General features: G+C 37.7%; 1 protein-coding gene and 1 long non-coding RNA gene across 2 annotated transcripts; one reads left to right on the forward strand and one right to left on the reverse strand.

Annotated features, from left to right (window-relative positions):
- Positions 1-4,930: 4,930 nt before the first annotated feature.
- ca7 (carbonic anhydrase VII) lies at positions 4,931-24,490 on the reverse strand. The gene is made up of 7 exons (XM_057854114.1): positions 24,386-24,490; positions 23,527-23,724; positions 13,581-13,699; positions 13,238-13,333; positions 12,759-12,821; positions 12,523-12,678; positions 4,931-6,261 (listed from the first exon to the last, which is right to left on the reverse strand). Exons 1-7 carry the CDS (start codon positions 24,420-24,422, stop codon positions 6,142-6,144), a joined length of 789 nt encoding a protein of 262 aa, XP_057710097.1. The 5' UTR covers positions 24,423-24,490; the 3' UTR covers positions 4,931-6,141.
- Positions 14,478-20,299, forward strand: LOC130927968 (uncharacterized). Its single transcript, XR_009066561.1, has 3 exons — positions 14,478-16,461; positions 18,012-18,124; positions 19,350-20,299. It is a non-coding gene; the product is annotated as an uncharacterized LOC130927968 (long non-coding RNA).
- Positions 24,491-25,396: the final 906 nt, after the last annotated feature.

Consider the following 25,396-nt stretch of genomic DNA (forward strand, 5'->3'; position numbering starts at 1 on the left):
ATGAACTCATTGTTCATAATATTTAGCCACAACTGTTTGTCTTTCCAATTATCACACAAATTTGACCTTTTTAGAAGTTATGAAAAGAAAATATCCCACCAAGCAGAAAGACTGTGTTAAATATACATGTGACTGATTCTATTCCTGAGGTCTGACTGTAATATCTTATAACATAGCACATTGATTTTGGCTGAGGATGATGTGCTTCGTCGGGTATTCTCAGTCTCAATAAGGCTTCCTAGTGCTATTTTGGAAAGGCTATTTGAGAATATGTGTTAAATATACTTCAAGCACGCCCACTCTCATTCCTTATTTATTAGTATGCGAACAGATTTGTTTCGACAGCCATCGGCATTTAAATGCTAAGGAAAGCAAATGCGAGAAATACTTTTGATATATGTAAATACATTATTATGAAGCAAACAATGGCAAGGTCCAAGGTTGTTCCATTGAAAGTTAATAAAATAAAAATAAATAGTAAAAAAGAACGCAAGAAAGAAAGAACCCAAGCAAGCAAGAAAGGAAAAGAAAGAAAAACAAACAAAACACTTATTATGATGAATATAGTTAATATACAGGTATGTAAACCTAAATCAGTGGTGGAATGTAAAAAAAAAGTAGAATTAAAGTAAAACCAAAAAAAAAGCTAACGTACTTCGCTACTGTACTTAAGCATATTTTTGTGTATCTGTACTTTACTTGTGTACAAATATGAAGTAGTACTACATTTTATAGTATGTATCTTTACTTTTACTCCACTACTTTTCAATTGTCTTGCCTGCATTACACGTTACTTTTGTTTTTTGTTTTTCATTTCTCATTGTGAATTCATAGTTTCATCTTCATGCCTCCAGCGCAATCGATAAGCCCCGTGCAATTATAACGTAATTGAGTACTAGAGGCAGAAACATGAGTACAAGCGAGATTAGGCAGGTGAACAAGTTATTGACCAACAGCGAGCAGGGCGCCTTCAGATAGGTGGGTGATGCCCTCTCTTGTACAGTAGATCGGGGTATGCACTGGACTAGAGCATTAATTATTTCGGGAAATCTCGCGTCTCACGGGACGGGAATAATAAACAACTGGACCGGAAATAAATAAATGGATGACGATTTTCACCTGTGTTAAAAATCCTAGAGGACTGAAGCGTCCATTTTTGTAGTTTTATTTTAGTGGGCCACCACTGTCTCTACTTGTGTTGGCACGTCAAAGGAACTACCGTATTTTTCGGACTATAAGTCGCACCTGGGTATAAGTCGCACCAGCCATAAAATGCCCAACGAAGACGAAAAAAACATATGAGTCGCACCGCAGTATAAGTCGCAATTTGGGGGGAAATTTACTTGATAAAATCCAACACATAGAACATATATGTCATCTTGAAAGACAATTTAAAATAAAAATACAATAGAGAACGACATGTTGAATAAGTGTACAGTATGATAACGTTACATGATGCATGAACAACGAAATGCAAAAGTGGCCAGCATGTTAATGTAACATAGCTATTAAGAGTTATTCAGATAACTATAGCATAAAGAATATGCTAGCAAGTTTACCAAACCATCAGTGTTACTGCAAAACACCAAATAACATGTGAAATCATATAATAATGTGTTAATAATTTCAAACATAAGTCGCTCAGGAGTATAAGTCGCACCCCCAGCCAAACTATGGAAAAAAACTGCGACTTATACTCTGAAAAATACGGTACACATTCCAATATCCCAAGTTTCCAACGCTTCAAGTTCCTGCTACTATATTTATGGAACTCAACAGTGGAGGTGAAAAACTGAAGAAAGAACTTCACGTGAAACTCAGAAATAATGACCCATCACTTAAACTGGAGGAGGGAGTTCCAAGTTATTAGAAAACTTCTCGAGTGAAACGTGATGGTGGCACTACAAAATAAATGGCATGTTTTGTAAAAAATGTTCCAGTAGTAGTGACTTGAGGACAAGTGTTGTCAATTTGATTTTAGAAACACAAATTATGCATTGACTTTCATAATGACCAACTTAAAGGTGTTTAAAAAGAAGAAAAAAACGGGAGTTGGGGTAATTGTGACTGGGACGGGATTGGTAGTCTTTCTAAAGGAGTGGGACGGGATGGGATTTACTTTTTGACTGGGATGGAATGGGAGTTTTTAATTTTTCTCTGGGAGCGCAAAGGAATGGGAACGAAAATCTCTCATGCTCTTGTATGCACCTTATAGTTCCTTGCAATCTGCCATTAAGTTAAATTTTGAGCTTTGTTAAGCTTCTGTTAACAGTGCTGTCGGTTTTATTGCTTGTTTTTTTCATTCTGCACAGTTTTGGGTAAATAAAATTCAGCAGTCAATGGATTTTCTGGTTCTTTCTTTACAAATTGGCTCAGATCTCATATACAGTATCACATTTTTGCATCAGGAGAAAGTATTTTTACTTTTTACTTGTAAAGTAAATTCTAAAGCAAGTACTTTTTCTAGAGTAGAGTAAAAGTTTTTTTAGATACTTGTACTTTTTTTTTTTTTTTTACTAGGTCTTTTTTTGTTTTGTTTTTTTGCCCCTGTATCTGTACCTGAACTTTTACCTATGTGAGGAAGAAAAAAAAAAGAAGTGACTACTTCATCCACCACTAACCCAAATTAGCCTTGCGTTACGACTAAAAAAGCGTGTACAATCCATCCGTTCTCGTCAAAAGGGTTGTTGCGAGGGCACACGACACTCACTGCATCCAAATAAAGAGGGGGGATGCTGCCATCTACAGGAGAACGAAATTCTGCAGCTATGAATGCATTGTAATGAACTGTAATTATGTGAAGTCTGCAATCTATGAACATAAATGGGATACAGCAGTCATTAATCGACCAAAATGTATATCTAAATTTATATTTATTTAAATTGTGGTTTTCGTGGAAGCAACACAAAGTAGGCCTATATTTTTGTTATGCAATTTGATGACCCCCTTGAATTGAATCCTTAAAACCAAATATAGATTTTTTTCCTTTTTTTGCACAACGCCCCCCCCATCCCCTCTGTCTTAGCAGAGAATGGTTTAACCCCGCTCTGGCGCACTCAAGGCTACACTACGTACGTGCCCTTAAACAGGAAATTAAAATCTGTCATTGTTTTACAATCTAAACATGGCAAGTCATCATAAATCGGGTGCCTAGAAAGGAAAAGTAAAAAGAAAAAGAGATTAGGATCATAGAGGTGAAAGAGAAAAAATGAAGTTTTTAATTCATTTTCTCCCAAAAACGTATAAATACATTCTATTTTTTATCGTTTCAGTGTCCCAAAGACATATTTATACGCCTTTTATGTTTTGTTTTTTTTTAACAAGAGACATCTCTAGGTTTTGATTCAACTTAGCTCCAAAGCACAAAGCTGAAAATCCATTTTAAAGCCATAAAACTGGCCACTGGAGGGCAGTTGCGCATTTGGTAAGACCCCCAACCGGAATCAATAGAACGAACGGCTGGCCGCACAGCCGGGGCGCCGGCAGAAGACGACCGAATAGACGTCCAGGATGCCGGGCGGCGGACGACCAAGCAGAACACCCGGGAGGATGCCCGGGATGCCAGGCGCTAGACGACCGAGCAGAACGACCGGGACCACCAGTGCAGCGGACGATGCCATTGAGTCGGTGCTGGAAAGACAAAAAAAAATCCATATTTATGAGACAGGCGGCGATGAGGGAAAAGTTTACCCCGTCCGCCGTGGCCACAACAGCGTCATCTCTCAGTTAGTTATGTGTAAATAAATTATTACTTTGCTATCAAAAGCTCTATTTGTCTTGTTGTTTATGTTATTTTGTAAAATGAAACATTATTCAGATGTTTGGGATGTAACTAAAGCAAAAAATTGTTGTGTTAAAGTCAAAGTTATGTTTGAAATGTATGCGTTTACAAAAAGCTAAATTTCTGTTTTTTCATCAGAAATTGGAAAATTGCTCAAACTAAGCTATTTTCTAATGCTGATTTCTAAAGAATGGAAAAGATATGGACTAACGTTTTTTTTCCTGCTGAAAGAAGAGAGTCTAATCTTTCTTTTGGTGGGTTCCATCTTTATATAGCAATAGAACAGAATTTTCTGTGGGCCTTGCAAAATCAGTCAAAATCCAGTAAAACGGCCGGGAGTGAAGGGGGTTGACTGGTGAAAATGGCGGTGAGTGAATGAGTTAAATGGGGGACAAGAAGCCAGAGAATTAGGGCTAGACTTGACTGTGGACGGTGATGTCGGTAAGTGAACAACAGCCGCTAACACTGACCATTTACATTCGCGATCACCGTGACCAAAGCACGATACGAGTCTGTCACCGGCCACTTGTAGCCTATTGAGCTGCGGTATGACAAGACATGCTGCTTGCGTAGAGTCGAGGAGAGAGAAGGTGATGGGAGATCAGGGATACGTATATGTTAGTCTGTGGGGAGCAGGTGCCCAAGGCTGAACAGACTCTGATCCGGCGGCTGGATTTATCTTGGGTTTACAACACACTGTATATTATAGCAATACGAATCCATCACCGAAACAGCACAGACGAGCAGAAGTGGAACAGCAGAGGGGCCTGTCAGGGAGAGACAGGGAGCTGTCAGGCAGCCCACAGTCAGAGCTGAGGAGGGGGCGCATCCGGGGTCCCACTCAGCGCAGCAGCGGTACTGTAAAAGTACTGTGTAAGTTGTCGTGACAAGCCGGTGGTAGGGGTGGGGCTATAATGGTCTCTTGTCCCTGGGCCCCAGCAGGTCTGTTGACAGCCCTGCTTACAATACATAAGTAATACAAAAAACAATTAAAGGCATAGCCAGAAGAAGCACACTTTTATCTTTTTCTAACAATTATTCATTACTTTATTTCCAATACACTTTTGAAATTCTTCAAAGAACACAGCGTGTTAATAATTAACTTTGTATGTTGTCTGTGTGCTCTACTACAAACTAGTAACAAATTGCCTTGCCTGCTACGTTGGAAGTTTTCTCTAAAATGCAACTTTGAGTTTAAACATTTGCCTGAAATCTGTCCTACCACACAGAATGTAGATATGTGGAACAAGATACAATTGTGTAATTTTCACAACAGATTTTGTCACTCATTTTACTCATTCGTTATTACATTTTTCTTAAAGGAAATTGTCCCCCATGCAAATAAAATCAGTAGTAATGATTTTGTATCGTTTTATTCCAATCATTCCATTTTACAATGTATTTCAATCCACACGAAGGTTTAAGTTTTAGTGAGACCTATTTCCATGTTCAATTTTCTTGTACAAGCATGATAAATATTTGTAATAATATATTGTACAGTGTGTGAAGACTGTATTTCTGCCTCAGCTCAACAAATGTTAGATGCCAGGACCATTGCAATGCAAAACATATATTCTTGATTTACATCAGCTGGGGAAGTGAGCTTTCAGTAGCTACATGAATTTTTCTTTTGAAAAAATCCCAACAAGTAATTTGGGATGGCACAAAACAACTCCAATCCCTTCCACACAAGAAATTGCAAACACTGGTTCCACTCAAATAAAGATGGCATGCCATTAAAAAACAAAAAAGAAAAAAACCAACACACTGCTAAACAGTAATCAGCCCTGAGATCAGTCCATCATGGCCAAACAGAGCACTCAAGATAAACACAGAACTAATCCAATTCCAGCTGCAGTCGGGTTTGTTACAATGGAAATGATCTATAGCCACAGGGACTTGATGTTCACCAGAAATAGGCTGGATCAACAAAGGATCATATGACACCAGTAAGGAGGCTAGACAGCAGTATGGAATGGTACCAGCACACAATGAGTGGAACCAAATGCCAATGAAATGCAACCACGCTTACAAATATACTGTATATACTGCAGCATAGGGAAAACAATGGTAGATCTCTGAGGCTTCCTTTTGTTACAAATATCTAAAACATCAATGGACTGGAATCAAAATGTTTAATTCTCCATCAAGACAAATAATTCAGTAATTCCATTGTGTAATATATCTACTACAAAACTACTTCTTTCTTTTGCTGACTGGCGGTACATGTCAAACATATTTTTATTCCCAAGTCAACGTACCCTTAATTAAGATAAAGGAAAACAAATACATAATGTATACTGCTAGTGTTGCGCTGTGATCTACAAATGTTTGCTACGTAACAAGGTTTTGAAGTTCCATTAATTTGACGAATGCACTTCCCTGTCTTTCAAGGGTTGAGGAGTCCTGTAGTTGTTCTCCATGTGTGTCCCCTGGTCCTCATCCTCTTCAGTAAACAGAAGCATTCGGAATTTTTGCAGCTGGAATACATTTCAAATGGGTTGTAAAACATTTTTCACTACAAATGTGACACCACCATTTCAGTCGCATGACAAATACCGCAAAATAATTATATCTATCTAGCTACAGGGTACAAACAAAAGGTCAATTAGATTTGTTTACTGGCTCCTTTAAAAGACATTGTCAACAATAAGTCAATTCTTGTTATACCTGTTTTTGGCTCAGCCCTGAATACATTTATTAGCAGTGTGAAATAAATATTTACATAATCATTCATGTATTTACTATGCAAACAACATATATGGTGATTGTTTAAATGCAGATTTAGTTTGAAGTCTCTTATAAAATACATTTGATTACACAATATATATATACAGTGCCTTGCAAAAGTATTCGGCCCCCTTGAACCTTGCGACCTTTCGCCACATTTCAGGCTTCAAACATAAAGATATGAAATTTAATTTTTTTGTCAAGAATCAACAACAAGTGGGACACAATCGTGAAGTGGAACAACATTTATTGGATAATTTAAACTTTTTTAACAAATAAAAAACTGAAAAGTGGGGTGTGCAATATTATTCGGCCCCTTTACTTTCAGTGCAGCAAACTCACTCCAGAAGTTCAGTGAGGATCTCTGAATGATCCAATGTTGTCCTAAATGACCGATGATGATAAATAGAATCCACCTGTGTGTAATCAAGTCTCCGTATAAATGCACCTGCACTGTGATAGCCTCAGGGTTCTGTTTAAAGTGCAGAGAGCATTATGAAAACCAAGGAACACACCAGGCAGGTCCGAGATACTGTTGTGGAGAAGTTTAAAGCCGGATTTGGATACAAAAAGATTTCCCAAGCTTTAAACATCTCAAGGAGCACTGTGCAAGCCATCATATTGAAATGGAAGGAGCATCAGACCACTGCAAATCTACCAAGACCCGGCCGTCCTTCCAAACTTTCTTTTCAAACAAGGAGAAAACTGATCAGAGATGCAGCCAAGAGGCCCATGATCACTCTGGATGAACTGCAGAGATCTACAGCTGAGGTGGGAGAGTCTGTCCATAGGACAACAATCAGTCGTACACTGCACAAATCTGGCCTTTATGGAAGAGTGGCAAGAAGAAAGCCATTTCTCAAAGATATCCATAAAAAGTATCGTTTAAAGTTTGCCACAAGCCACCTGGGAGACACACCAAACATGTGGAAGAAGGTGCTCTGGTCAGATGAAACCAAAATTGAACTTTTTGGCCACAATGCAAAACGATATGTTTGGCGTAAAAGCAACACAGCTCATCACCCTGACCACACCATCCCCACTGTCAAACATGGTGGTGGCAGCATCATGGTTTGGGCCTGCTTTTCTTCAGCAGGGACAGGGAAGATGGTTAAAATTGACGGGAAGATGGATGCAGCCAAATACAGGAACATTCTGGAAGAAAACCTGTTGGTATCTGCACAAGACCTGAGACTGGGATGGAGATTTATCTTCCAACAGGACAATGATCCAAAACATAAAGCCAAATCTACAATGGAATGGTTCAAAAATAAACGTATCCAGGTGTTAGAATGGCCAAGTCAAAGTCCAGACCTGAATCCAATCGAGAATCTGTGGAAAGAGCTGAAGACTGCTGTTCACAAACACTCTCCATCCAGCCTCACTGAACTCGAGCTGTTTTGCAAGGAAGAATGGGCAAGAATGTCAGTCTCTCGATGTGCAAAACTGATAGAAACATACCCCAAGCGACTTGCAGCTGTAATTGGAGCAAAAGGTGGCGCTACAAAGTATTAACGCAAGGGGGCCGAATAATATTGCACGCCCCACTTTTCAGTTTTTTATTTGTTAAAAAAGTTTAAATTATCCAATAAATTTTGTTCCACTTCACGATTGTGTCCCACTTGTTGTTGATTCTTGACAAAAAATTAAAATTTTATATCTTTATGTTTGAAGCCTGAAATGTGGCGAAAGGTTGCAAGGTTCAAGGGGGCCGAATACTTTTGCAAGGCACTGTATATGCACTAGAGGTGCAACGGTTCAGTTAGCCCACGGTTCGGTTTGAACCTCCTCGGTTTTGGGATCACGGCTTCGGTTCGGTTTCGGTTTGCGTTTTCCTTTTTTTTTTTTTTTTTTTTAAACTGCCTTTATTTTGCTTTTAAAAAAATGAAATACACACTTAGATACCTTTCATGTTTTGTTTTTTTGTTTTTCATTAAAAAAACAAAACAAAACAAAACAAAAACATAGTAACCTTTGCTATGTTTGGAGGTCATTTAATGTTGTGAATCAACCGTTAAAGTTGATCAAATTGCTCCCGTTTTTGCATTAGTTCCCTTCTGTCTACTTTCGACATGTGAAAATTTTAAAACTGTTTCATCCTTTAAAGATAGACTCAAGTCAAGATTTTGCCGATTTAGGAGTATTTTAGATAAAAAGTTGCTTAGGTTCGCTCTTAAGGTTTACTACAACAGAGCCTTTCTGAGAAATTTACTGCTCTAAAATGGCGGCTGTTTACTAACGCTACCGAGTCTGTCATTTCGCATGTAGTTCCATATGCAAGAGACATCTAGGTGTAGATTGTATGTTGTCGGCTAAGTCAGGTAATATTGGAGCCACCTAGCCTTGCATCGCGTTTGCTACAGCGTCTCAACAAACACTCTTCCCTCTCCGAGTGTCTGACTTTTCTCTCGTCATTCAAGCAACGCATTGTCTCGTTGCAGAAACGGTGACCAAATCCCAATGGATTTTTTTTAAAAAACCTAACTCTCGCGTCATTCAAGCAACGCATTGTCTCGTTGCAGAAACGGTGACCGAATCCGAACGGATTTTTTAAAAAAACGTAATGCACGAAAAACGTGCAGATTTTGAACGTAATGTACGGCGTACACATTCAAAAATGAGTGCTCACTTGTACAAATTACGTCGAGACCGTACAATTTGACAGGTATGAATTGTAGTGGACTGTCACAGTTAGGTAGTAGCACTCTGTAGCATGGGATTTCCAACTTCCAACTATCAGTGGTCAGGGCGAAACTATGTGCTTTAGCGAAATCATCTTCGATGGCTTTGCGTGCCATTTCATAAATGTCGGGGATTACGTTGTTGGAGAAATATGTCCGCGAGGGAACAATGTAACACGGGTCAAGCATTGCAAATAAATAAAAGCCCGCCGTGTGTTTTCACTGGTGTCATCTTCGGGGTTGTCCTACCCTGAGAAAGTGATATCTGTGGGTGATGCTGGCTGAGGTGCCGGAGTCATGTTATAAAAGTGTTGCCATTAGCATGGGGAACAAGCGCTGCGCAACGCTTGCAATTTTTTTTTTCAATATTTTCTCTCCCTCTGCATTGTAATCCACGGGGAAACCAAAATGTTGCCACACCGCAGATTTGAAAGAAGCCGGTGCTTCCTCAAAATTCTGTCTCTCCACTCCTCCGCTCGCCATAGCTATTTGTTTTCTTTCTTGTTTCACTTTCACTTCGTTCGTAAGCGAGAGAGGGCGTTACTCGGCTTCTATTACACAGGTGCTTGACAGCGATCCAACAATTACTTGCGGGGCGGGAATTTCTCCACAGCGGTGCTTCACGTCACACACAGGCACACAGAGCTCGATCAATTCATTCCATAAGCGTTCGGAATACATTAATTGCAAAACCGAAAAGGCGCGGTTCATAAAGGCGTATTGAACCGTGCAGGGCGAACCGAACGGTTCGGCTTTGAACCGCAAACCGTTGCACCGCTAATATACACTAGTATATTTTTTTATATTTATATTTACATATAATATATATATATATATATACATATATATATATATATATATATATATATATATATATATATATATATATATATATATATATATATATATATATATATACAGTGGGGCAAATAGTATTTAGTCAACCACCAATTGTGCAAGTTCTCCTACTTTAAAAGATTAGAGAGGCCTGTAATTGTCAACATGGGTTAACCTCAACCATGAGAGACAGAATGTGGGAAAAAAAACAGAAAATCACATTGTTTGATTTCTAAAGAATTTATTTCCAAATTACAGTGGAAAATAAGTATTTGGTCACCTACAAACAAGCAAGATGTCTGGCTGTTAAAGAGGTCTAACTTCTTCTAACGAGGTCTAACGAGGCTCCACTCGTTACCTGTATTAATGGCGCCTGTTTTAACTTATTATCGGTATAAAAGACACCTGTCCACGACCTCACGCAGTCACACTCCAAACTCCACTATGGCCAAGACCAAAGAGCTGTCGAAGGACACCAGAGACAAAATTGTAGACCTGCACCAGGCTGGGAAGACTGAATCTGCAATAGGTAAAATGCTTGGTGTAAAGAAATCAATTGTGGGAGCAATTATTAGAAAATGGAAGACATACAAGACCACTGATAATCTCCCTCGATCTGCGGCTCCATGCAAGATCTCACTCCGTGGCGTCAAAATGATAACAAGAACGGTGAGCAAAAATCCCAAAACCACACGGGGGGGCCTAGTGAATGACCTACAGAGAAATGGGACCACAGTAACAAAGGCAATTAACAGTAACACAATGCGTCGCCTGGGACTCAAATCCTGCACTGCCAGATGTATCCCCCTGCTGAAGAAAGTACACGTCCAGGCCCGTCTGCGGTTCGCTAGAGAGCATTTGGATGATCCAGAAGAGGACTGGGAGAATGTGTTATGGTCAGATGAAACCAAAATAGAACTTTTTGGTAGAAACAGAAGTTCTCGTGTTGGGAGGAGAAAGAATACTGAATTGCATCCGAAGAACACCATACCCACTGTGAAGCATGGGGGTGGAAACATCAGGCTTTGGGGCTGTTTTTCTGCAAAGAGACCAGGACGCCTGATCTGTGTAAAGGAAAGAATGAATGGGGCCATGTATGGAGAGATTTTGAGTGAAAATGTCTTTCCATCAGCAAGGGCATTGAAGATGAGATGTGGCTGGGTCTTTCAGCATGACAATGATCCCAAACACACAGCCAGGGCAACAAAGGAGTGGCTTCGTAAGAAGCATTTCAAGGTCCTGGAGTGGCCTAGCCAGTCTCCAGATCTCAACCCCATAGAAAATCTGTGGAGGGAGTTTAAAGTCCGTGTTTCCCAACGACAGCCCCAAAATATCACTGCTCCAAAGGAGATCTGCATTGAGGAATGGGTATTGAGATGAACTTTCGGTATTGACCAAATACTTATTTTCCACCATGATTTGCAAATAAATTCTTTAAAAATCAAACAATGTTATTTTCTGGGTTTTTTTCCACATTCTGTCTCTAATTTTTGAGGTTAAGCCATGTTGTCAATTACAGGCCCCTCTAATATTTTCAAGTGGGAGAACTTGCACAATTGGTGGTTGACCAAATACATATTAGCCCCACTGTGTATATATATATGTGTATATATATATATATATATATATATATATATATATATATATATATATATATATATATATATATATATATATATATATATATATATATATATATATATATATATATATATATATATAAAGACATATACAGTGGGGAGAACAAGTATTTGATACACAGTCAAAGGGAAAACCCATTGGCAGTGTATCAAATACTTGTTCTCCCCACTGTATATATATGTATATACATCACCATACTAATTTGGAAAGGCGCAATGGCCTTAGACTTGGAATCTGTTTCAGAGCACACATCTTATGTTGAACTAACCTGCACAGGCATGTGTTTGAAACTATCTTTAACACTCCACCTCTTTTCCCAGTGAGTGACAAACACAAGAACACTGAAAAGGTTAGTAAGAGGACAGTTCATAATGTCAGTCTTATAGTCAGCTTAAGGTATCAGCAGGTTGGGATGACCACACCTATACATTGTGATCATTTTCAGTGCTAAAGGGGCCCATGTTAACCTTCGACATAGTAACCCAGTGAAGTATGTTTTCCTGTTTAGATATATTGTCACAGCAAACCGTAAATCTCTCAAAAACTAACAGAGAGAGCCCCTCGCAAACCCTTAAATCTTAGCTGACAGGTGTTTAAGGTGTTGTTTGGGAATCACAATGGACCATCTTTCACAACTACGATGACATACAGACGAATATTAGCATGTTTGTGTGAAAGCTTCTGTGTGAACTTTATTTAAGTAAAAAGGTAGTATTTGGGATTTGGAAATCAAAAACTGACATTTCTACAAAACTACGAATACCAACCACTGACCCAATATGGTATTACATTCAGCTTCTAGTCAGTGCATACATTCCAGCAACATATAAAACATAAAAAAGTATCACTGACCTGCCTTTCTGATACAGTGATTGGCTCCTTTAGGATGATCCAGATTACACTTTCATGCAGTGGTGGTGTGGTCAATGATCCAAGGTAAGTCCAATAATGTAGGCTGCTTGGTAGAAGGCATTTCGGGTTGAAACTTTTGAAATCCATGATGCTACCCTTTGACCGACACAGCAAGCAAGTAGAATAATTTATTTGTTTACCATATTTGAAGCATAACAAGCAAGATATGAACTCACCTTAAACTTTACCATGTACAGCACATCTGTTATCTTATGGAGCCATCTGTGTTCACCACCAGTCTTTTGCAACACAGAAGCACAAATAAGATATCTGTCCCAGTATTAAAAAATGTTTTTGTTGTGTTAATATTTGAGTTTAAGGAATACAGGTACTAAAATGGGTATAATTTCTAAAATAGTATTATTTTTGTGAACTCATATGAATTCGAATTGAAAATCATCTTGAATTGTAAAATCCAAACCCATTGCAGTATGAAGCCAAAAACTGTGATTGAACAAAACAATTCTAAACTTATCAATACTTTTTTTCTTGATATGTTGTAATTAACATTCAACCATCTGAAGCCACATACAATCATTATAAAGAAAGAATAAGTGCATTACACAAGCAAACGCAGCTTTAAGCATATTTCATTGCTGTCTAAATGAAAAATGTGTACCTTGGTAATAAAAAAAAAATGAGACAAGTGTCTTACTTCTAAAAAGACACTAAGCACAGCAAGTCCATCAGGAGCTTCTGCTGCCTCCCCAAATGTTCTGTACTTGACTGCATTCCAATGAACCAAATGGAGCTGGAAGGAGTATATATAGACAAAAGGGGAGATTTCTATAATGTTGAACAATGCAAATTACAGTACATTTGTCACATAACAGGCAGTTATCTAATTACATTATCGTGTACATTTTAAGGTTGCAATGCCACTTGTGCATGTGTAAGTGTCTGTGACCTCTGGAGGAAGCGCTCATTCAACTTTCAAGCAAAAATACTTGACAGCATTGCATCATGTGACACTGTACTTTTTACTTTCAAACACTGACCTCTGAAGCAAAGCTGTGGCCTCCAACAGTGTGCTCAGAGCCATTACAGCTCTTTGCACCCCAGTGGAAGTGAAACTGTTTCAGTCGGTATGGGTTGTGCAAAGGGCCTCCCTGAACCACTGCGGAAAGAGAGGGTCAGCTTATCAGACTCATCACTAAGACTTCGAGTACAGATAGACGGGCAGATTTTATTCATTGCTTCTTAACGACATTGGAAACGGTAGCAAAAAAAATGCATAAGAGCTCAACTATCGCTGTGCTGGTCAGATACTGTTTCCGTCTACTGTTCTACATAACCTTTAGTAAAATGAGTTTACCACTGCATGTCAAAGGGAAAGTATACATTTAATGTGTGACTGTCCTGGAATGCTTGGCATCACCCAGAGGAAAAGAAAATCTGAAAAGAGATCTCCAAAATATCTCATTTATTTCTCCTAGACAACTGTGAGATCTGTGTGACGCCAAACTGAGACTAAGGTTTATTTCTCCTGTGTCTCAGTTTTTTCTCTGGAGCAATAAAATGCACTAAATCTCAATTTAGTCTCCTTTTAAGTTTCAGAAGAGATCTCAACAAGCTCTCATATAATTCTCAGAGTTTCTCAACTTTTGTGTCTATTTGTGATCTCAGGCAGAGAAATCAGAGAGATCTCTCGATGAACTCAGTCTACTCTTATCACAACTTCCGTTCATGCATCTCATACTGAACTCAGACAGAGCAAATGAAGAGCTCTCCACAAGCACTCGTTGAATTCTCAGGCAATGCAAATTTATTTGTATAGCATAATTCAACACAAAGCAATTCAAAGTGCTTTACATCACATGAATAACCACGATCCGAGATAAAATGATTTTAAAAAATTAAAAACATTAGTTGAAAAGAAAGTTATAACAAAGACAATGAAAAGTCAATGATAAAAAAACTGTTGAATATTCTATTAGCAGCCTCCAAGAAATCTATTTCTAGGTAATGGCTTTAAAAAAAATCAACTGTTGAGGAATGGATAGATATTGTACATGAAATTTACATCATGGAGAAGCTGTCATTTTAACTTAAATTAGAGATTGATACATTTTATTTGATATGGTCCAACTGGACAAACGTGAAACCAATTAGAATAGATTTCAATTGATGCTCAACAGAGAAAGTAGCTCCTTACTTTTTCGGGGGTAAGAAAACAATATCAGATGTGCTCCCAAATCTTTTAAGTTGCTGTATGTTGTTTATTTATGTACTTTTTAATTAATTTATTATTTATTTAATTTCTTTTTTGTTGTTGTTTCCGTTAAAAAAGTAATGTATCGAGAAATGGACTATCGTCATTCACTGTTGTAAGTACAATGTACAGTATATTATTGTTGAGAATCTAAATGAAATTAAAAAAGAAAAAAAAAAGAATTGAAACAGGTAATAAAATTATACTTAAAATGAATAAAAAGCAAATTGCTTGAAAGTTAAAATATATAGACCGTTATGGATATGCTGTGATAAACAAAAGCGATTTTAGTCCTGATTTAAAAGGAGCTAACAGTTTGAGCACACTTCAGACCTTCAGGTAACTTGTTTCAGAGGTGAGGAGCATAATACTAAATGCTACCTCACCCTGCTTGGTTCTTGTTCTTGGAACATACAACAGATCGGTTCCAGACTACCTTAGAGGTCTCTATGATTCTTTTGGTCCAAGGCCATGAAAGCGTTTTATAGACGAGCAGTATCAATTTCTAGTCTATCCTTTGACTCACTGGAAGCCAGTGTAATGATTTCCAAAACTGGTGTAATGTGGTCCAGTTTCCTTGTACTGTATTTGTAAGGACTCTGGCAGCAGCATTCTGTACTAGCTGCAGCGTCCTGACTGACTGACTGATTTAAAAAAAAAAATTTTTTTTAAATCAAGACCTGTAAATATACTGCTGCAATAGTCCAATCTTCTGAAAATGAACCGCACAATCAAACTTATCTGTATCCTCTATAAAGGAGCAATATTCATGCTTTACTGGTGTCAGAAATGGAGCTGCAGGGTCAATGAAGTTGGGGATGACGGGATAAAAAGGCATAGATAGTTCATAAATATGATTTTACATATAGAAGTGCACAAAATATGGTATGCAACTTATTCAGAATGAAAAGGGTTATAGTAATTGAATAATTATAAAGTATATTATATATGAAGAGATAGTTATTATATATAAAGAGAAATTGATTAACATATAGTTAGAAAAAAATCAATAATCGTAATGAAAACGATCACGGTGGTACATTTACAAACCGGTAGGTACAAAATGCACAAAGGAAAACTCTTACTGATGTGTAATAATGTTACCCTTCTAAAATTGTTATTATGATGGTATTATAAGGTAATTAAATTTCATAAAAACGAAATAATATGATATTGAATTAATGATGATGTAAACATTTCAGTTAGCTTAAATTAAAATGAAAACAAGGCTTTAAAAACTCCAAGAACTGAAAATGTATTGTATATTAATGAAGCCAAATAAACTCAACTTATGAATATCTTTTTTAAAGATTTTTAAAAATTTTTATTTTTATTAGCCTTATGTAGTCATGCGTATATAAACAACATTTTTGTAAATTCATTCTTACTTAAAATGCAGCTGAAACCACTCAGCGTTGACCGGCGCTGCAGCGCTGTTTTCTTCATGCACTGTCAAGCTGTATGTGGCGCGAAACACTGTGAACTTTCAACCCTGAAGATAATGCAGACCTAACGTCTACATTGGAAGAAAGCGCCATCAGTCACAAATGCTGCTTCGTCATTGGTTAACTTATAAGGGGGAGGCTGACCTAACGACGTCAAGTCGTACTCATGAAGTTGGTGTCAGGAGGAATGGAGGAAGAAACCGTTTCAGGACAAAAAAGAGGGTAAGTAACATCTTTGTCGAACGGAGTTTGGGTATAATTTATATGGCTTGTGTTTATGCTAGTTCTGATATTTTTTTTTTTTTTGGGGGGGGGGGACTGGTCGGCAATAAGTGGCAAATAGTGAAGCTAGCTAGCTAGCTTGGGGGGCCATGAATTTACTGAAGTAAACATATTCATGTAAAAATATTAACTTTGGAATTATTTCTACAAACAGTGGCCCTAGACAGTCTTGGAGTTACATAAATTGTGTACAATTGGAACATCTTCTCATTGCAGTGAGACCCATTTTCTCTAGCTTCATGCAACGAGTTTACATTGGGGTGACCAAAGGTGGGTAGAGTAGGCAAAAATGTCACTCATGTAAGCGTAGCATTATTAAAAAAAAAAAAAAATATATATATATATATATATATATATATATATATTTTTTTTTTTTTTTTTTTTTTAACAATTGTATTTTTTTCCTGAGCGCAACATTATCTGTATGAACTGTTGTTTTAATGATACTGTAAAAAAAAATTCCATTGCATAACCACATTAAGCCAAAGGGGGGAAAAAATCATTGAATTCCAATGAGAAAAAAAAAATCTATAAATGAGGCATTATTCGTCCAAAGAGCATGAGTGCCCTCTGGTGGAGAAAACAGTTCCTAGTTTTAATAGTGAAGAGTTCCTTCATAATTACTCGTTTGAAATTAAAAGGATCATATCTCCGGTTTTCCATGGTCAGTTATCTGCTCAATGCCCCCCTCCCGCTCTCCCTCAATCTCCCGACCCCTGCGCTCGCTGGTTTGTTTTCTCTGAGCTCTATGTTTGACACACGCGTTACAATTGTGCCATGAAGCCAGACAGCTGGCGGAAGTACACCGATCGGCTGAATTGGACGGTAGAAGGATGACTTCTTTGGAAACAGCCAAGGGAGATTATTTTTGGCAAAATAAATGTTGCATGTTAAAAAACATCTGGGAAGCCTATCTGAATTTGTGTCTCTGGATATGGAGATTATTTTGTTGTATAACGGAATATTCTATCCATACAGAGAAGGCATACTTTAAAACTGTAGTTATAAGGCATCTTTGAGTAAATTCTGCGTATCATTTAAGTACCCCGAGGACATGCTGCTCTGCCTATTTTTGGGGAAATCAAATTATGGTCACCCTATTAACATTAAAAACTTGAGACATAGGGAATTGAGAAGGTGCATCTTTTCACGATATATTAGCAATAAAAAGGTTTTTTTTTTTAGGAGCAGTGTACAGGAAAGAGCCCAACAACTTGTCCAAGAAAAGTGCAATTCTTACAGAAATCTTAACATCATGGATCATCATGGATTTTTACTTTAATGTCTCTTTGTTTTATGATGATTGGTATGGGGGATTTTAAAAGATATTGTTTCAGTCCTTCGGTGGTCTAATATGGTTAAATGAACACAATCTGTGTATCTAAAGATATTAAGAAGTTGCTGTACCAAATTATGAGTTGTGATGACAGTGTAAAACCAAATAAGACATTGAACCAGTTTTTAAAATTAAAATGTATTATATTTCACAGATTGAATGGCCCAGCAGGACATAATAAAAAAGAGATGCTGAAAAGAGCGCGATACCCACCGAAGAAGATGAGCTTTTATGACCCAGACCCTGACTCACCCAGAGATGACCAAGGTGGTAATTGAGTTATTATCTTACTACACGGCTTATCTAATTTTTAAAGTGATTGTTATTTTTAACTTGCATTGGACACTATAATAACCATTTTGTTTATTAGTGTCTGATCACTGGGATTATTATCAATATTGGCAGTTTAGGGCACAAATATTGATTTACAGGATTTTTTTTAAAGAAATGTCTAGAAAAGGGAGCGTAACATCACTTGAAACTGTATATTTTGGTGACAGAATTTTGCAACTCCATTCGTACAATTATCTCTACATTGGGGGTGGTGGTGATTGCTTGATTTAAAGATGTTCTTTTAAAATAAAAATTATCTCGTTGAGGATAAGCGACTCAGAAAATGGGGGGGGGGGGGGGGATTCCATTATAGGCATCAATTTGCAAAAAGCTTTTTAATTGTTGCGACCTGCAGAACTCTATTACAACTTGATTGCAATTTTAGACTTTATTCTTTAAAATGTTTTGACAATTTTCTGAACTGTTTTAGCTGCCCATTATTTGAAATGAGAAAAAGTAAAAAATAAAATGAAATGCATTTGATATATATATTCGATTTGCAAATGAATTTTTCAACCGGCCTCGAAAAATTTTCCGTTCGCATGTGAACGCTGATTTCTCACCAAAAAAAAAAGTCATCATTGGGGCATCAAAAATTCTAGTATGATGAGTGGCATAAAAGTTGTATACAGAATTTTGGGGGGGAAAATTATGGTTCCTTGGAAATTTGCCAAAAACTTTCCATTCATTTTTAATGGGATGCCACGTCCTAATTTCTAATTCACTTGTAATGTAATTTACATCGCATTGATGCCGTTGACGGCCATGTATGTCGAATCTATTGATGCCAATGTACCTGGATTCCACTGACGGCCATGGGCGTTCAAATTTCCAATTCATTTCCATTGTCATCCACATTGCATTGAAACACAAGTACTCAATTGCCGATGAGGGCTATGTACGTCCATGCCATTGACAGCCAAGTATGTAGATTCTATTGACGTCAATGTACTTGGACTTCATTGACGCATATGTAAGTCGAAGCCATTGACGGTCATGGACGTCCAAATTTCCCATTCATTTCCAACCTCGAAATGTCCCCAAACCAATCTGGGCAGGGCTAAGATCTGTATCTCCACACAGCAAAGCCCCATAGTAATTTCTCCAGAAATTAGTTTCTAGTTCAATTTCTAATTTGTGCTTTCTTTTATACTGGCAGCTTACACCATGCGCTGCAGTACGCTGGATAAGATGGACACCAGTCGAAAAAAGCCTTGATCCACAAATGTCGCATGAGGGGTACAACATAAATTCTAGATGTATTTAGACATTTGTTGCAGTGTTCAAAGCCCTAATACTGCTGGGCTTAGAGACTTAATTTTTGTTTGCTGTCTTAAAAACTGTGTTGAACTTTGTTGTTAATATTATGGCTGTTGATGTTATTATAGCTATTTGAAATGTTGTAAATTGTTTGCACTTTGTTTTTGGTTGGTGTTAATTAAAAAATGTTTGCCCGCCTGTCTGCCTTGCCTCCATTTGCCTGCGTTTGGGTCCGCACCACTTGCCCGCCCACATTCTTTGACAAAAATTCTCAACAGTACTCAATTTTCAAGTACAATGACTGTGTTGGATTTCACTGAAGCCATTTGTTCTAGAATGATCAAGCCTGATGGCTTTGGGTGTATCTTCTGTATCCCTCTGTCATGCAGTGGCGAGAGAGTAGTGTCCACCATTGTTTCTTTGGTCCATCAAGATGTTATGAAGTGGATGATCTGTGTTTAGAATGGTGAATCCAGTCAGGTGGGAGGAGAGGGTCACATGATTTAAGTGTCTCGTGTGTGCGTGCGCGCAGACGCGCGCGCATGAGAGGGAGAGTGAGCGAGAGACCCGTATATTTCTCCATAGTAGCTCCAATAATGCTCATTTTCTTTTTCAAAGGAGAAAAAGGAGCCATTAAAAACACTGAATTGAGATTAGCAAGGTATCTCCCTTAAGTCTCAAGTATGATTCCCTCTAATTTATTGTCTCACCTATTTCTCCTAGTGAATTTTAGGAGAAACATCTGAGAAACATTTTAGACAAAATAGAAACTGCAATGAGGCTAAGATGAGAATCTCAAATTTATCTCCCGAGCTATAGAAGAGCAAGCTTTGAGCAATAAAATTTTCCTCTGGGAAACTCCACAGAATCGAATCTGATTTTTATTTAATTTGTCTCTGATGTAATTTTGACAAACAAGGCACACTAACGCCGCTCAAATTAGTGTGACAGGAAAAAACACAAAGGCCAGGTACATCCAACAAGGAAGCGATAGGGTATAACTATTGTATTATAGTAAAGAATAAGTACGAAAACATGTTGTTGTTTTTTTTTTTTTTTAATTGGTTCCCAAGCGCTTAGTTGCAGTCTTATTTGAAATGGTACATAGTTGATATAAACTCTGTATATACAAACAACACAGAGATATTGAAAATATGTATGCAATTATATGAATACAGTTCATAAGATTATTAGAAACTTTGTGTATGGACTATGGAGAACACTTGTAGCAACATTTGACAAATTGAAGTAGCATGCTAACAATAGATTTACCTATGAAAAAAAAGCCAGTTGCTTTAAGAGATTTGTGCCTCTCATGTATGTTGCTACTGACAAAAAAACTTTTTCCTCTGTGGAACCTGGCTATTACATACTTTCATCAATTTCATTGACTTTCATCAATGCTAATGATGGGGTGGTAAGTTGCTATGCACTAACAGAATAGTAGAGGTGTGCATCGGCACTGCCCTCACGATTTGATTCCATTACGATTCGGAGGGCCACGATTCGATTCGATTTGATTCGATTCAGAGGGTCACGATTCGATTCGGTTCGATTCGGCAATGCGTCGCGATGCATTAAAGCCTGGGATGCATTAAAATTCTAAAGCAAAGCATATTTTTCGTGAATCATGAGGCAACACAAGCAGTCAGACATTAAACAACTTTTTATTGGCTCTTTTGTCACTCCTGGTTGAAGTCAAATGAAAATACTTTCAGATATACATAGTTAAAAAAAAACAGATCACAGCATTTAATTAGTGCTTTGAATGAGACCTGGGCTTTCTCTTTTTTTTACACACAGTAGCAGCCTTTCACACAGTGCAACATTTGAACTCCTGTGCAAAATCAGTAATAACAGTCACTGTATTTTAGTCACAACGACCCATCAATAAAAGTATTCAAGTTAATATTAAAGAAAACGACAAAGAAAATATTGTAGTGCAGCAGCATCTTTATCGCAATATCAATCCAGGGATCAGTTCAGTTGCAAACAAAACATCAACTAAATTGCAATATGGAACAAAAGTAAAATGTTGGCCTAGCCCACTATATATGTGCAAAAGAGGTTAGATCGGGCCTAAAACATCCAGCCCGACCCGACACGGCCCGCTGGTATTGAAGCCCGACCCGGCCCGAGCCCGATCAATTAACTAGATTTGCAGGCCCAGCTTGAAAAACTTTTTTTTTATGTTGTTGTTGGAGTGACGTGGGGAAAAAATGCAGCAGCAGCAATTTATTTTCATTTCTTCGAGTTGGCAGAAAAAACACAAGTTTTCTTCATGTTTAAATAGTCTACATATTTTTATGATCATTATAAAAGCATTGACACAACGAAATAACGCTGGGAAAGTTTAATATAAAAAAAAAAAAACATGCGGGCCACGGCGTTCATGTGCGTGCACAAGCAAATGCACAATACAGAGAGCCTGCTCTCGGTTTTATCACTTTTTTTTTTTTTTTTTTGGTTATAATTTATTAGTCCGGTGCGGCTGCCCGACCGGACCCGAACGTGAATGCTTAACATTTTGGGCCCGGGTCGGGCCCAAAATGTTAATCAGGTTCGGGCAAAAGATCTAACCTCTAAGAGATAGGACATAACATAACAATGGCTGAAGCGGAGAAAGAGGGAGCGAGAAAGATTATTGATGCACCTAAGACATAGAAAGCAGACATCTGGAAACATTTTGGCTTCTACGAGGTTGGTGGGAAACTTGACCAGAGTTATGCGGTGTGTAAAAAAATGCAACATTAGAATAATAATACAAATGGGGAAACCAAATCCGTTGCATCACCAGAATTGCGCAGGGAAGATTTTTGAACGTACTTCTATATTTTAAAACACGCTGAATCGATTCAGCTTGTTGCCCGCATCGAATCGAATCGTCCATGCCCCACATCGGGATGCATCGCAGCATCGATTATTGTTGACACCACTACAGAATAGATAAGCAGAACCAGAATAATCCCAAAAACAGTTCCATGTATTATTCCTCTTTTCCACAAAATAGATGATAATCAGTGGCTGCGATTACCTTGAACTGTACAAATTGTATACACATGCAGTCATTATTTATGGTTAGTTGCACATGTTTTGTAATTTCATAAACAGAAGTGTATACACTGTAAATGCTAAACTCAATTTTGACTTCCACTTGCTGTTTATATTTTAGAATTATCTCAGGTAAAAAAAAAAATGAATAATGAAAAATGAATGAATGCATATGATGAATAAGAAGCACTAAACCTGACCTATGTATCACTTCAGTACTGGAAAGTCACAATAAATGAGTTACTGTACTCCAATTCAAATTATTTTGAGTACTGCAAACTCAAAATAAATAAATTATAATTCATTCAAGTTAATTTGAGTACCGCAAACTCAAAATAAACAATTCACTATAATCCAAGTATTGAGGTTGAGTCCTTAGAACTTGAAATATAATTAAGTAAATTGCACCTAATTGATGCAAGTAAAGTAACATAAGTTAAATTTTCTAAAGCGAAAGTTACGTAGGTAACTAGGGTTTGATGAATCCCAAATGACCGCCAGAGCATTCCGTCACTCAGAATCCTCGTGCCCATGCGAGAAGGTTCTGGAGGGACTGGAACTCGGTTGACAACGGAAGTTATACCTTTGCCGGGGGTGGGCCTGTGGTCACAGGTGACTTCGTTGGTATTATTACGCGCACTGCGCATGCAAGAAGGGATCCTTCAGTGCTTACAGCACTGCCTCTGGCGGTCAGCAGGGATGAAATAGAACAGAAAGTTTGCTTTTTTTTTTTTTTTTAAATAAAGTAGATTATCATATTTTAAAGTGTACTTATTGATCACCATGAACAAGATATGATTTACAACTCATCAAAATAATTGGACTCAAACATATTTAAGGTTATATGAGGATGAATAAACATCAGTAATACCTAAGGCATATTGAAAGTACAAACAGTATTATATTATCATTGACTTGGCCATTTGTATAATGAAGGCTGTTAGGGTGTCAAAATATTTGGACTATGCGATTTGAACCTATTAAAAACTCACAAAATAAATAGAGCAGCAAGGCTGTTTTCTTACCTGAGCGGTCATCCGAGTCTTCAAAGTCAACCACAACAGAATGCCCATTGTTGGAGATCTGAATGGAGGAACAGTGATCATAGTTGAGGTGAATGGGCTGTAGGCTGGGGTCATATGAAGCTTGATGAGGCATGATATCAATGGGAGACTGCCGGTTCCCCAGAGCAACAGGGAAATGTTTGTGCCATACAGATGGACCTTTTCAAAAACAAAGGAAGTTCAGACAAATAAAGCAATAAAATTGAATATTGTTGCAGTATTATTCCACAGCATTAAATTGTCTGTTAAGGGCAAAGTATGGCACGGTAACGACCTGTTCTATTATTTAATCTTTCTGCCTGAGTATTAATATGAACAGGATTCCTGTAATATTCGTTACATTAGTATTTAGTTATTTTTTTGTTTAAATTAATATATTGTAGGTAAAATATATAAAGACGGGGGTTTACATGATTTAACAAAGGTGTATTTTTACCGAGTGTAGTTAAGTGCAATGACAGAATTTTAGTAACATGTTACCTCATGCTCTATCTTCTACTTTAGTGAGTAAATAACATGTGTATGGGAAAAATAATTACAGCAGTTACACATTTTGGTCCATTTGAATAAAACATATCAGACTTGTTCTCTCATAAGACCAAACAAAAAATGACAATGCATAATTACAGTATAAGAGAGCATGAGCGTTGAATTGAAAATACTATTATAAGACAGTTCATCTTAGAGTGCAGCTAATCAGAATTGAGGTCAATAGATCACCCTAAAATCATAACGAAGCCAAGTCAGATTCCATCACACTGCGATAGATGAACTGGAGCAGCCACTACATGAGAGCAGAGAGGAGATGCTGACGTCTTACCGTTTTCGTTCCCATATCCCCAGCTATTGATTGGCATCTTCTGCTTTCAGGCTGTAAGATTATTAAAAGATGGAATCACGTCCACACGTGGTAGAACGGATGAGCCGCTGCAGCTAATGATGAAATTCTAAATGGCAAGGGAGGAGGGACAGTTATCCTCTTGTAGACGCCCCATTCACTCCTACCAATACATCAACGCTAGTGGCACACCCTTACTTCTATAATCCACCTTTAATGAAGTCCTTTGTCATCTATACTATTTGCTATAAATGCATGTATTATTATTATTATTACTAATATTATCATTATTAGGTGGCACGGTGGCTGAGTGGTTAGCACTTCTGCCTCACACTTCTGAAATCAAGGGTTCAATCCTGGGCTTTGGCCTTCCTGTGTGGAGTTTGCATGTTCTCCCTGTACCTGCGCGGGTTTTCTCCGGTCTCCTCCCACATCCTAAAAATATGCATGGTAGGCTGATTGAATACTCTAAATTGTATGAGGGTGTGCGTGAATGGTTGTATGTTTCCTTGTGCCCTGCAATTGGCTGGCAACCAGATCAGGGTGTACCCTGCCTACTGCCCGTATTTAGCTGGGATAGGCTCCAGCACTTCTGCGACGCTCGTGAGGAAAAAGTAGCATAGAAAATGACTATAATTATTATTACTATTACTACTACTACTACTACAACTGCATGAAAAAATGACAATATATTCGATTTAATTCTATCCTATTAATATTTATGATGTTTGGGCTGTAAATGATGGTGATCAAGCTACACTGCTGGCCAAAAGTATTGGCACCCGTGCAATTCTGTCAGATAATGCTTAATTTCTCCTAGAAAATAATTGTGATTACAAATGCTTTGGTAGTAATATCTTCATTTATTTTGCCTGCAATCAAAAAACACAAAAGACAATGGAAAAATAAATTAAATCACAATTATTATACACAAAACCTCAAAAATGGACTGGACAAAAGTATTGGCACCCTTTGAAAAATCATGTGCTGCTT

This window comes from Corythoichthys intestinalis, chromosome 1 (genome assembly GCF_030265065.1).
Source record: "Corythoichthys intestinalis isolate RoL2023-P3 chromosome 1, ASM3026506v1, whole genome shotgun sequence".
Taxonomy (NCBI): Eukaryota; Metazoa; Chordata; class Actinopteri; order Syngnathiformes; family Syngnathidae; genus Corythoichthys; species Corythoichthys intestinalis.